Source organism: Nycticebus coucang, chromosome 11 (genome assembly GCF_027406575.1).
Source record: "Nycticebus coucang isolate mNycCou1 chromosome 11, mNycCou1.pri, whole genome shotgun sequence".
Taxonomy (NCBI): Eukaryota; Metazoa; Chordata; class Mammalia; order Primates; family Lorisidae; genus Nycticebus; species Nycticebus coucang.
In genome coordinates this window covers 79376091-79390736 of record NC_069790.1, presented here as the reverse complement: position 1 = coordinate 79390736, position 14646 = coordinate 79376091, and the positions used below count along the sequence as shown (strand labels likewise).

The following is a 14646-nucleotide window of genomic DNA, read 5'->3' as shown; positions in this document are numbered from 1 at the left end:
AGTTGTCATTTTTCAAATATATTTTGAAAGGATACTGGAAGAAATTGTAAGAATAATCCAATGGGAAGGTAGTAGTGCCCTGTGGAAGGGGCACTGGGAAAAAGCCTGCCTGAGGTATTCCATGGTAAGAGCCTGGGACCACAGAGACTGGTACAGGCTCCCTCACAAGTGCGAAGGGAGGGAAACTAGTACTTACTGCTTAGTATAAATGCTATAAGTTAATGATACAACTATAATAAATATCTGGGCACCCTTTATAACTCCAGATGATAAAAGTTATGGAATAGGTACTTTGTCCATGACGTGCATTTTCTGAGAAATCTCACTGGTGTTTGTAACAAGCTTGAGTTGAGGTTTTGGCTGTTGTCACCACCCTTACCTTATAGGAGAACCTCCCTGGGACCACAAAACTAGATGGTGACAGAGATGAATGGAGGACCTTGGTTTTTACTCTTCTAATTCACCAAACTAACAAATATTTGTAAAACTCCCTTTGTATGGGTACAAATGTTGTACTACATAATTATTAGGTAAGACTGAGTAAACTAAACAGAATTTACATTAGATGTCCTTGACACCTTAAGCAGATTGTTCACAGTGCAATAAATGTTGCAAAGTCATGATTCTGTTTATATTCTATTGTAATTATGAGGAGTCTTTTGGAGACAGAGTCTCTCTCCATCACTCTGGTAAAGTGCCATGGTGTCATCATAGCTAACAGCAACCTCAAACTCTTGGGCTTAAGAGACCCCCTTGCCTTAGTTGCCAAGTAGCTGGGACTACCGGTGCCCACCACAATGCCAGGCTAATTTCTCTACTTTTAGTAGAGATGGGGTCTTGCTCTTGCTCAGGCTGTTGTCCAACTCCTGAGCTCAAGCAATCCACCTGCTTTGGCCTCCCAGTGTGCTAGGAGTACAGGTGTGAGCCGCTGCACCTGGCCTGTAATTATGAGTTTAAATCAGGTGTTTGGAACAGGTACTAGAATAAGCCTGCCTGAGGCACTTACATGTTCTACCACATTTTAAGAAAATGAAAAAAGAGAGGGCATAGGGGCTGATTTTAAATAAATGGCTTCAACTTTATCTACACATGTACTATTTGATGGTTTGCACAATGGGTACTTATTTCTTCAAGATCACACACAAATAGGACTATTGAAGGTGTGTCAGGGAAGTGAAGCTTGTAATAAAAGCTTTCATTTATATAGGAAGTTACTGACTTAATATATTGGTATTGTCTAAGAGGAACACCACACTCACCCCCTTGGGATGGATTTAACAATGCCAGCATTGTAATTGTTTTCCAAGTCAGCTCCATATGAAATGGCAGTAGCAATTATTGTCTGAAATAAAATAAGATTTTTTTAAAGAACAACTCCACCGGTTGTAATACTTCCTTGCCAAATTTTCTACCTACCTATTCTACTTACCACAATTACTTCTATAGGAATAGGGACGGGGATTTTGTGTTTAAATCGATCATTTAATTCCTTAACTGCCATACAGATGACAATGGTGAGTAATCCGGCAATGAAATCAGCAAGATTGGTATGACCAATATTTTGAAAAATCTCAACCAGAGTCTGTAAAAGGAAAATAATTTTATATACTTCCTGTTACAGACACACATACAAAATTGTTTATCACATGAATCTTACCATATTAAAAATATTATCATCAAACAACCTGAAAGTTTCATGTAAAATCATAAAAATGTGTTGATTACAGAGACCATTAAATACATGCAATTTCTGCAATGTATACATATACCAAACTAATAATGGTTTACTGGGAGAGGTAGAACTAGGTGATTCCTATATTCTTACTTTTGCTTGTCTGTATTTTTATTAAAAAGTTGAAGATATTTTGGAAGAAAAAAGGTCTTTTTTTTTTTTTTTTTGTAGAGACAGAGTCTCACTTTATCACCCTCGGTAGAGTGCCGTGGCGTCACACAGCTCACAGCAACCTCCAACTCCTGGGCTTAGGCGATTCTCTTGCCTCAGCCTCCCCAGTAGCTGGGACTACAGGTGCCTGCCACAACGCCCGGCTATTTTTTTGTTGCAGTTTGGCCCGGGCTGGGTTTGAACCCGCCACCCTCGGTGTATGGGGCCGGTGCCCTACCCACTGAGCCACAGACGCTGCCCCCCAAAGGGTCATTTTTTAATATATGCTATTTTTTGCTTGCAGAAATTCTTCAGAAGTTTATATTTTAAAGTTTTCATAAGTTCTAATTAAGTGACCTAATTTTCACATGCTGATAGGGTGTCACTGAGACAAAGGGTGACAAATTCAAAATTCCCAATTGTTGTTTTAGTTTCATTCACTATTTGCCAATATTTTAGGTTAAAGCTCTTCTCTAAACCTGAATGATACAGATAGTAACCAAAAATTCCCGAAATGCTTCACACGTGGACTGATCCTTTCTTTATGGCAAAGAAAACTATTGAATTGATATATAGGCCAAGTATAATTTTTTTTTTTTTTTTGAGACAGAGTCTCAAGCTGTAGCCCTGGGTAGAGTGCCATGGCATCGTAGTTCACAGCAACCTCCAACTCTTGGGCTCAAGTGATTCTCTTGCCTCAATTTTTTCTATTTTTAGTAGAGACAGGGTCTCCCTTTTGCTCAGGCTAGTCTCGAACTTGTGATCTCAAGCAATCCACCTGCCTCAGCCTCCCAGAGTGCTAGGATTATAGGCTTGAGCCACTACACCCAGCCCCAAATATAAATTTTTGGAAATAAATGCGGTGCTCTATTTATCAAAATGAACTAAGATAACTTAATTAAAAGTAACTCTTGCCAAGTACACAGACAAGCCAGTTCAAGAAAAACTAGTTTTGTTTTGTAAATAGGAAGGTTTTGGGAATGAAATATGTGTTTAAGGAAATTAGCAAGGAAGAATCCCACGGAAGAACACTAATGTCTTTGTTATATTAACTTATGTCCTGTCAAAAGCATGATTTGAGAAGGTATCTTAGAGACAATTCTTTGAGACAAGTAATCTCCCAGTGAAGATTATTTTTCTTTGAATGAGTCTTTTTATAGACATACATGAAAATAAAAGAATGGTGCACCTTATAGTTTGTAACATGTATTTTACTTATTTTTACAGATAACTGTTACAACAATCTGGTAACAATTATGTATAATGAACATTCAGTAATCTAGGAGTCGTTTTGCCAGCAATTTCCACTCTCTGGAATACATTCAAGAGTAAGAGAATAGGGAGAGAAGTTACCATGCAAGCAAAATGCATTCCACCAAGCCCCTGGACTGAAGTTTAGGCATTTAATTTGTAGGAAGTCTCTTAAATTTCACTCAGTATTTTTGCTCTTACTCTAAACCCAATACTAACAAGTTTACTCTATCTTCTTTCCAGAGTCACTGAAAATGGCTAGAGGCAGATACATGGACAACAAGAAAATGAAGCAAGCCACAGGGGTGAAAAAGAAAACAGGTAAACTACCACAGACACAATAACAAGAACTTGGGCCATTTAACACAGGAACAAACAGCCCCACCTAGCTCAGAGGCTTAAAGGGTAACACTGCTATTTGGCCCATTATGTAATCCATTTTCTGGTGGTGACTCTCCTTAATTCATGAGCGAGGTGTAATATTTTGGTTGTCTATACAATATAGGTTTACTTTTCAACTCAAGATAGAAAAATTGAAACTTACAAGACAAAACATTTGGAATAAGTATCCCAATCAGAAAAACATTCTCATCTTACAAAAATAATCACTACTGATGACCTGTTGAATCTAGGAGAGTCACTTAGACCTTTGAATAAAAAGCACCTCTAGTGTATCAAAAATTTATATGTTGGGAGAAAGTCATAATTAAAATTTCCCCCTTCTTGATAAAAGAAATAAATAAGATTGGTATATTGGTAAAAAATTTGTATGAGGCCAGACATGGCTCATGGCTGTAATCCTAGCATTTTGGGCACTGACATTGGAGGATTGCTTGAGGTCAGAAGTTTGAGACCAACATGGCCAACATAGTGAGACCCAAGCTCAGGCACAGAGGTACATGCCTGGAGTCCCAGGTACTTGGGAGGCTAAGGCAGGACCACTTGAGCCCAGGAGTTCAAGGTCACAGTGAGCTATGGTGAATTATACTCTAGCCCAGGCAAGAGAATGAAACTGTCTAAAAATAAATAAATAAGGATGGAATGGTGGTTCATGCCTGTAACCCTAGCACTTTGGGAGGCTGAGGTGGGAGGATTGCTTGAGGTCAGGAGTTTGAAACTAGCCTTAGCAAAAGCAATACCCCTCTCTACACACACTAAAAAGTTAATCAAATCTGGTGGTGTAAGCCTCCAGCTACTGAGGAGGCAGAGGCAGGAGGATGACTTGGAGCCCATCAGTTTGAGGCTGTGGTGAGCTATGATGACATCATTGCACTTTACTTGGAAGACAGAGCAATACACTGTCTCAAATATAATATGAGCTGCAAAAAACAAAATGAGTTTATATTACATGATTGCATGAAGCAAGGCATAAAAGTATAGATGTAAATTGCCTATACACATACTGAGTAATCATTCAGGGTCTCTCATGAAAAGTTCTACAAAAGAAGTTTATATAGAAATAAGACTCGCCCATATAAGCTGAAATTGTACTCAAAGATATAGAAATGAGACTTTCAGAAAGTGCTGAACAGTATTTCTAGTTTAGGTTTCAGTTAAAATACTACCATGTTTAAAATATGGATATACTTATGCTTCGGTATTTTAGCCTAGTAGTCTAAAGAATTCAAACTATAATAATGAGCTTTTTTTTTTTTTTTTTTGCAGTTTTTGGCCGGGGCTGGGCTTGAACCTGCCGCCTCTGGCATATGGGGCCGGCACCCTACCCCTTTGAGCCACAGACGCCGCCCTTTTTTTTTTTGGAGACAGAGTCTCCGTTGCCCTCTGTAGAGAGCTGTGCCATCAAAGCTCACAGCAAACTCCAGCTCTTGGGCTTAGGTGATTCTCTTGCCTGAGCCTCCTGAATAGCTGGGACTACACGCACCCGCCACAACACCCAGCTATTTTTTGTTGCAGCTTGACCAGGGCCAGGTTAGAACCCTCCACCCTCGGTATATGGGGCTGGCGCCCTACTCACTGAGCCACAGGCACTGCCCCAATAATGAGCTTTTCAATAATGGATAACATTTTACTATGTTTCCTACATGTTTGGAGAATTTTAGGACCATCTCATTTAGATAAATTATTTGCTTTGCCCAGCATTACCTGGGTGTATAAAGTCATTAAGAAAAAATTATACCCAATATTGTATAGGAGAGAATTTATCCATTAATTTTTGGAGCTGAATTTATTTTAATTTATCCCCATGAATATAATAAACCCTTCGTAATCACCTCTTGCTGTCAGATATTTCCTGCTATCAGATTTTATAGATCAACCCTTAAAGCGTTACTTTCTTTATTATAGTGGCATAAATTTGACATACTGAAATAAGTTCCAAGTAACAAATCTGGTAAAATTTAGTAGTGGCTTTCCAAACTCTCATCCTTATCTACTGAGACAAACCATTCAAAGCGAAAATGGGGCTGGCAGCAGCGGCTCATGCCTACAATCCTAGCACTCAGGGAGACCAACCAAGGTGGGCAGATCACCTGAACTCAGAAGTTCAAGACCAGCCTGAGCAAAGCAAGACCCTATCTCTACTAAAAATAGAAAAACTAGCAGGGTATTGTAGTGGGCTTCTGTAGTCTCAGCTACTCAGGAGGCTAAGACAACAGGATCTCTTCTGCCCAAGAGTTTGAGGTTGCTGTGAACTACCCAGGATGACTGAGCAGAGATCTGTCTCAAAAACAAAAACAAAAACAAAAACAAGAAGAGCCAAAGTGAAAATGGTAGGAAAACAATTAGACACAAGCTGACTGGGAGACTGACCTAGATAAATGGACAGCTACAGGGTATCATCAAGGGGATTACTAATTCTAAATTGGCGCCAACACCTTAACATTCTGCTTTCTGTATGCTATATCCAGCATCTCTAGCATTTGTGAATTAAATTTTTTTGTTCTTTTTTTCCTATTATTTTCTCCTCCAATTCTTTATGTTCATTATCTCTACTTGTCAGTATGTACTCTTTAGGGGCGAGGGCAGGACAAACCAAAGTTCAACAAAAGAGATATTAAGACATTCCAGGCAAAGTATTTTATAATAATCTTACAGTCTTTCCGGGAAGAATCCACTACTACTCTGTTTATTGAAGGATTCTTTCATGAATGATTGCACTAGTAATGCCATAAGCAAAATTCTCTGTTGGGGACTAAGTGACTCATTCAACCATATGCAATTATTTTCCTACCTGCTGATTTTTTTTTTTTTTTTTCCAGAAGAGCAAGCTTATATTCACCACCACATCACCACATAGGGATGACTGAAAAACCTTCATCCAACTTGGCTGGCCTGTGTGGAATTTCTTGCAAAATTCTATGACATCTGCTAAACTGAGACTTCGAGAAAAATACTCAACAGGAAATAAGTCACACATAATGATTGTATTTGGTTTAAAACTATTTTAACCTTGGTCTCATGTTTCTTGGTCACTTTTGTACCTGTCAAAGTGAAATCATTTACAAAAAGTTTCTTCTTTTTTTGTTTTTTTTTTCTTGCAGTTTTTTGCAGAGGCTGGGTTTGAACCTGCCACCTCAGGCATATGGGGCCAGCGCCCTACCCCTTTGAGCCACAGGCACTGCCCCAAAAAGTTTCTTCTTAACCATAATACTAGAAGACCAGAAGAACTACTTTCCCTGTTCTGTAGCAGTCCAGCAGTGGCCAGGGACCCAGTCAGCTATTGGTCTCGGCCTCCTGTGATCTGTGTAGACACAGGCCTGGCAATGTTCACACAAGAGGCCAGTCCACCCAGTAAGGAATATTTTGGTGGGTTCAAGAGACAGTGGATTTGTATAGGGAGTGAACAGTGCCTGGCACGTAGTGGATATTCAATAAATGTTTATGGAATAGATAAACTAAATGAAAGAGAATGAAGAAATAATGAATGAACAGTTGACAGACAAAGAGTTAAAGGAATAAAAGCAGGATGTGGCAGGGGATATGAAAGGGACAGATCTGCCAGAATAAGCCAGTTAGAAGGACTCAAAAACAACTGAGGGCTTGGAAGGGAAAAGAAAAAAAAAATGACCAAACTAATGCTGAAGCAAACAATCCTCACAATTCTTAAGAGATTGCTACTATTTTTAGTCCCATTTTACAATTGAAGACATTCAGCTTAGGGAAGTTAAGTACAACATGCCCAAGGTCAGATGCGACGAGGTAGGTGATAGAACCAAGACTCCAAATCAAGTCTTTTTAAAGTTCAAAGTCCATAATCTTAATCGCTATTATTCTCCCTCACTAATATGCTTAGCATATTACCTGACCTATAGTAAGCACCTGATAATATTTGTTGAATGGAGTAATGTGAGATTATGGCACTGTTATAAAATCCAGCCTATTCTTGACAGTCTCACTACTTCATAGATATTGCTGGCCTTACATTGTTTTAAAAGCTAATAGGTGGGTCAAAAAGAACTTAAAAGAGATTCTTAACATTGGCACGTTATTTCTATGTAGTACCAGTCTCCCCATGTTAGGATGACATCATGTGACTATTATCACCATTTTTAAAGCATTAATAACATGCTTTACATAGGACATAGATTTAGATCCAAGAACGTTTTCAAATCTAATTAGTGGGATCTACAGTCTTCTTTTGCATCTCCTTTGCATACTGACTCATCTCTGAATCCAATGTTCCTTTTCATCTATAATTACTGAGACATTTATATGATCTGTTTTATGAGCTCTGGTGGTTAGAAAGGGATTGAGAAATACATTTCTAATTATTTCATTTTATAAATAAGAGAGAAAAGATACTTTGAAATAATTTCAAAATAACTACTTTTTTTTTTTTGGAGTGCTTGTTTTGTGCCAACCCCTGAGCCAAGTGCTTCTCATCTATTCTTACTTATTTCAGTGAGGTAGTTTTTATTACTAAGGCCTGGTGATTTGCTCACATGGTAGGAGGTACAGAGTCCGAATTTGAAAGCAAAGGGAAGGTGGAATGGGAGGAAAGATCAGAAACAACCTATGTACAATGTACACTATTCAGGCGATGGGTACACTAAATGCCCTGGCTTCACCCCTATGCAATTCATCCGTGAAACCCAAAAAACCACTTATGCCCCCTAAATATACTGAAATTTTAAGAAATTGAATCCAGTTTCATCCAGGTCTAAATCTGAGCTTGTGGGCAGTGCCTGTGGCTCAGTGGGTAGGGTGCTGGCCCCATATACCGAGGGTGGTGGGTTCAAATCCAGTCCCAGCCAAACTGTAACAAAAAATAGCTGGGTGTTATGGCGGGCACCTGTAGTCCCAGCTACTGGGGAGACTGAGGCAAGAGAATCACCTAAGCCCAGGAGTTGGAGGTTGCTGTTAGCTGTGATGGCACAGTACTCTACCAAGGGCGACAAAATGAAACTCTGTCTCAAATAAATAAATAAATAAATCTGAGCTTGCAGTCACTACCCTACCTGATGTGTCCAAGGTCACTTAGCATGTCAGTAGACTCAAGTCTACTGCATCCTAGATCAGTCTTCAAGTCATTATACAAATTTGTCTTCATTAATGTTTTTTATGTGCAGTAATATTTCAGAAACCATTTTGACCAGTTGAGAACAATAATTTGCAAAATCTGCCTTCTTTTCTTTTTTAAATTTTTTTGGAGACTGAGTGATTCAGGCGGGAGTGTAGTGGTGTCATCAGAGCTCACTTTCAAACTCCTCAGATGAAGAGATCCTCCTCCTTCAGCCTCTTGAGTAGCTGGGATTATAGATGTGTAGTACCATGCCCTGTTAGTTTTCCATTTTTTTTTTTGTATAAATGGGTATAAGTATCCTAATACTTGCTCAAGCAATTCTCCCACCTCAGCCTCCCAAAGTGCTAGGATTACGGGTGTGAGCCACCATAAAGCCAGTCTTCTTTATTTTTAGATGGAGTTTCACTCTGTTACCAGAGCTACAGTGCAGTTATATCACCATAGCTAACTGCAACCTCAAACTCCCAGGCTAAAGTGATCCTGCTTTAGCCTCCCAAGTAGCAGAGACTCCAGGCATGCACCACTATGCCTGGCTATTTAAAAAAATTTTTTTGTTTTAAATATTTTTGTTTGAAATTTTAAAAATTTTGCCCAGACTTGTCTCAAACTCCTGGGCTCATGTGATCCTTCCGCCTTGACCTCGCAAAGTGCCAGGATTACAGGTATGAGCCATTGCAACCAACCAAATACGCCATCTTCAATGTTACTCCTGATTGAATGATTCTTTCAGAGAAGAAGCAATAAATTGTTTTCCACGGATCCCAAAATATGTGTGGAGGAATATAGGTTCTCCAGACTCAACAGAGAGAAAGGATATATCTTTTTAGTTAGAAGCAACACTTACGTAGATAATGGATAGAACCCCATTGTAATTTTTGGTTGAAACGTTGAGGACAATCTTCAGCTGTGAGACCAGCACTTGGAAGGCAGCAGCTGTTGTGAATCCACCAACCAAAGGATCTGCCAAGTACCTCACTATGAATCCAATCTGCAAACCTCCAAATATCAACTAGGGTAAGAAAAAGGAAGGAAAATTAAATTTTTGCCAGAGAGAAGAATCAACTCTCTGGAAATATTAACAAATTAAGCTTAACACCAATTCAAACACTGGTATCCTGCCTGTACCAGAAAAATACTTGGAGGATACAAATCTGAATTTCTCAATGCCTTCTATCTCCCCTCCCCTCCACCACTCTGAAATTCAAAAACATGTAATATAAACCCTGAAGTATTTCTATTATTCATAAATACTAAGAAAAGCAAAAATCATGTAGCTTATTTCTATGACTTTCAGGTCCTGTGGCTCCGCTCACCAGACACTTTTTTATGGATTCCGGAACACTTCCCTTCTCTCATCCTCAATTGAATTACACATATTCTTCTGTGTCTTTTTTCTGTCTCTGACTTTGATGATAAGTGAGCCTTAATAAGTGGAGTCTTGCTGACTATTTTAGCATCTGACCTAAAACAAAAAATAACTTTGGGAGCCAGGAAATTTTTTTTTGTTTTGCTTTCAGGAGAATCTTCAAGTCCATTTGCTTTAAAGTTAATCAAATAAAAACCGTACCAATCTATATTTTACTTGTAAGTGCATTACCTGTATGATTCCAACCAAAAGTGTAAGAGTGCTCGCAATCAGCACTCTTGCTGCATCTCTAGCTGCAGAGTCTATCAGGGTGGTATTGGCTGCAGTTCCATTAACGCTGGACACAAGAAAGTTTTCATCGGGGGCCATGCTCAGAACAACAGATCCCACCATTAAACTGACCACTGGAAAAGGTCCTGGGGGAAAAAAGCCTCTAACGATTAATCAGAACCCAAAACAAGTCACGTGCAGTGTCTAAATTAATTACAAATGTTCAACATCTCCACATAGGATTGGAAAGATGTGTGAAATAATTAGCCATGACTAGAAAAATTTTATTCATAAAAGAAGCTAAAAAGCAAACGTCTCAAGGCATTCATGACCTGGAAATGGGTGAGGGAAAAGTGTAGATAGGTGATTATAGGACAGCATTCAAGATGCTCTGTGAGCACCGAGGAAGCAGGTCTAATCTACCTGTGAGTCTCATATGGGGGCAAGGATGACAGTGGTCAGTAAAGGTTTCCTGGCATGAAGGAGTTATCATAGGTGACCCCAAACTAAAATCAATCAATCAATAAAAAGAGTTTATATGCATTGACTTCTCATTTGTTCCACTCTTTTTTTATTTCACATAATCTCATTCATTTCCTAGAATGTCCAGTGTCTTCATCTCTGTAAATCTGAGTACCATGATCAATAGCCCAGGGTTTAAATTAGGATTAAGAAGCCACAAAGGGAGTCTATAGTTTCTCTTTTTCTTTTTGCAAGACAAATTATTTTTCATATCAAATGACAATCTGTAAGATTTTTTGTGTTAAAAAACTACTCTTTTCTGCCAGCAACTTTGTTCACTACTGCTATTTCTATCCATGGTGATGATGATGGTGATGACAGTCCAATCCTTTGATCAAGGAAAGTTTTGTGGTTGGGAAGACTCAAAACTCAAACCCAGTCACCTGCAGTGTCTAAATGTGTAGAATACCAAAGGGAACATCAGCTTCCTTCTTCCTTATTTCATCAGTTATTTGATATGATCAATTTTCCACAGAGAATAAACTCTTTCATCCAACCAATAACCCTTTCCTGATCTCCTTCTCTGCACAAGGCAACATGATAGATACTGGGGGGGAACACAACTGAGGACAGGGATGTGAGCTGGGGATAGAGTAGACGGTTGTATTTGTTTCAAGAGGATCATCCAGGTAGACGTGTCTAGCCAGCAGATGGGTATAGAAGCAAAATTGTCTCTAGCGTAAATGTCAAAGTCACAAAATAGCATTAAGGCATTCATTTACTAGAACATTCTAGCAAAAGAAAATTTAAATTATAGGAATGGCAGGAAAACTTATTATAAGCCATACCAAGAAGGAAAGCCAAGCTTAGCTTCTAAAGTGTTTTGGCAGGATTTTGCCAGTCTCCCAATATAAGTGACTTAAAATAAGTATGTTCTTTAATGAAACAATGAATATGCATTTGGTGAACATGATTTAGTAAATGCTAAGCTAATCTGGTAAAATGCTTGGTTCAAAGACCTTGTGAGATTTTCTTCCCTGCCATTTTTTATTTTGGAAGAGAACATTTTCTATACATGGAATCAAATCCATTACATTTTTAAGAATGAAAGCATGCTAAAGTTTGAAGGTAAGCTATAATTTTCAGTATTTCAATCTTCTCTTCATTAAAAAAAATTTATGTTTAAAGCTAACTAACATCATTGAACGGGAAAAGAAGGCAAAGCATTGAAACTCTATTTCCCTGAAAAACATTAACAAAGACATAGAAGCATAATGCACATAATATATCCAAAACACTTAACACGTGAACAAATACAGTCATGAACATGCTTATAATTACCAACTGAGATATGTCTTGATGTTCCAAAGATGAAGTATGTCAGGATAGGGAAAAAGGCAGAGTAGAGACCATATCCAATAGGAACTGCAGCGAGTAAAGCGTACGCCATCCCTGAAAGGACATCCAAAATGATTCAACTCACAAACCAAAGTTAAGGTACACAGATGACGTCCCCAGCTTCAGCTGGTACGACTTAATGACTTTTCACTTGATGATGGTGAGAAAGCAATATGCATTCCGTAGAAACGATACTTATGTAGTCATACAACCATTGTGTTTTTCACTTTCAGTATAGTACTCAAGAGATTGTATGAGATGGTCAACACTTGACTATAAAATAAGCTTTGTGTTAGATCATTTTGCCCATCTATGGCCTAACATAAATGTTCTGAGGACATTTAAGATAGACTGGCTTGGGCGGCGCCTGTGGCTCAAGGAGTAGGGCGCCGGTCCCATATGCCGGAGGTGGCGGGTTCAAACCCAGCCCCGGCCAAAAACCAAAAAAAAAAAAAAAAAAGATAGACTGGCTAAGTCATGATGCTTGGTAGGTTAAGTATATTAAAAGCAGGCAGCTCCTGTGGCTCAAAGGAGTAGGGCGCTGGCCCCCTATGCCCGAGGTGGCGGGTTCAAACCCAGCCCCGGCCAAAAACTGCAAAAAAAAAAAAAAAAGTATATTAAAAGCATTTGACTTAAGATACTTTCAACTTACAGTGGGTTTATTGGGATGTAATCTCATGGCACATAGAAGGGTATCTTTATTTCTACTGCAACAACCTTTCATAAATATCCGCAGTTTACAGCTTTGACACATCAGCCTGTTCTGAGAGACTTGTCTCCTTATTTTGCACGCCGACTATGACGATGCTGGCGTGCAGTACAGGATCCAAATCATTTTGGATAAATGATATCTATAGGCATCACTTATTCAAATGAATTGGCTCAGTTGATCAGTGAATCAAACATCCACTGATCACGTCAAAGGTAAAAAACAATCAATGTAAATTGGAGCAGGTGCAGTGGCTCACACCTACAATCCTAATAATCTGGGAGGCTGTGATGGGTGGATTGCTTGAGCTCAGGAGTTTGAGACCAGCCTGAGCAAGAAAAGTTAGATCCAAAGAAGAAAAAATACAGCAATTGTATATAGCAGCAGGCAAGACAACTCTACCCTGGTGAAGGTGACTGACCCCTCTCCTGTGCTATGCCAGCAGACTCAAGGTCCATAATGTCAGGATATAAAAAAAAAAAATCAACATTTCAGTGTACCCTGGAGTTGGAAGAGGCTAATGACACATTTTTTTCCTTGGTTAAAAACTTAGGTAGTCAGCGCATCCGTTCTACCTCCCCATCTTTCACTCACAATGAAAGACCTTTTACTTTTTTTTTTTTTTTTTGTAGAGACAGAGTCTCACTTTATGGCCCTCGGTAGAGTGCCGTGGCATCACACAGCTCACAGCAACCTCCAACTCCTGGGCTTAAGTGATTCTCTTGCCTCAGCCTTCCGAGTAGCTGGGATTACAGGCGCCCGCCACAACGCCCGGCTATTTTTTGGTTGCAGTTCAGCCGGGGCCGGGCTTGAACCCGCCACCCTCGGCATATGGGGACGGCGCCCTACCGACTGAGCCACAGGCGCCGCCCAAGACCTTTTACTTTTATGACAATTTTTTAAGAGTGGCAACAACCTTAATATGCAGAGAGAAACTTTTCAGTTTTCATACAGAGTGTCCTATTTAGGGACAACTGCTACTCACATATTCTCTAATCATCTTGATTATAAAGGAATAACTTGGTACGATCATTTTAAAATTATGCAATTTGTAAAGAAACCAAAACCATTTATTTAAACCACGAAATCTCTGTGTTGCTGCCCATGATGTTATAGGATAATGGCATACACAGAGAAGCAGGTGCTAATAAACACCTGAAAACATCTACAAGGCAAACCCTTCTACCATGTGAGGACACAGCAAGGAGACGGGCCCTCACCAGAAACTGAATTTGCAGGCACCTTCATGTTGGAGAAATACATTTGTATTAGTTTAAATAAATACGTAAGTAAAGTAAATAAGTAAATAAACAAATAGATGTATGTCAAAAGCAGGAAGTGGACAGCAGCACGGCTGTGAATCAAGACAGCACTGCAGGGCTGCATCTGTCGTTTGCTGCCTAATGGGAATGTTCTTTGCAATCATGACCATCAGAAAGATCCTGTAAGCCTCAGCAGCTCTCTGGCTTCTCAGTACTCTGAGCCTGTCCTCTCTGATGAGTTCTTCCCAACGTCTGTACCGTGGACCTTGTTGTCACTGGGAACTGCAGCACCACCTCTGAAATCTCAATTCTCAGCCTCCCTCCTTCCAGCTACAGCCCACGAGCCTTCCAGTTCATCACCTCCAGAAATTATTTACAACATTTCTGTGTATTTTGTATTCAAGTGGCTTCTAATCCATCAACTGGTCCACTTTCTACCTGCCCTTGGCACCCTCCTGTCTCCACTTCCATCTTTGCCCAGATTCCATGGAATTCTGCTAACACTCCTCACTCCCTTGCTTCACTTTCTTTCTCCTTCCTTTGCCTGTCTGAGAAAACTCCAAT

General features: G+C 39.4%; 1 protein-coding gene across 3 annotated transcripts in view; it reads right to left on the bottom strand.

Annotated features, from left to right (window-relative positions):
- The window catches only part of SLC26A4 (solute carrier family 26 member 4), a 54551-nt gene that overhangs the window by 30511 nt on the left and 9394 nt on the right, over positions 1-14646 (bottom strand). For all 3 annotated transcript variants that reach the window (XM_053609258.1, XM_053609260.1, XM_053609261.1), the window contains exons 4-8: positions 12055-12165; positions 10213-10397; positions 9460-9624; positions 1430-1582; positions 1260-1342 (exon numbers count right to left, since the gene is read on the bottom strand). In XM_053609258.1, the coding sequence (XP_053465233.1) occupies positions 1260-1342; positions 1430-1582; positions 9460-9624; positions 10213-10397; positions 12055-12165 (697 nt within the window). The remainder of the gene's footprint in view (positions 1-1259; positions 1343-1429; positions 1583-9459; positions 9625-10212; positions 10398-12054; positions 12166-14646) is intronic.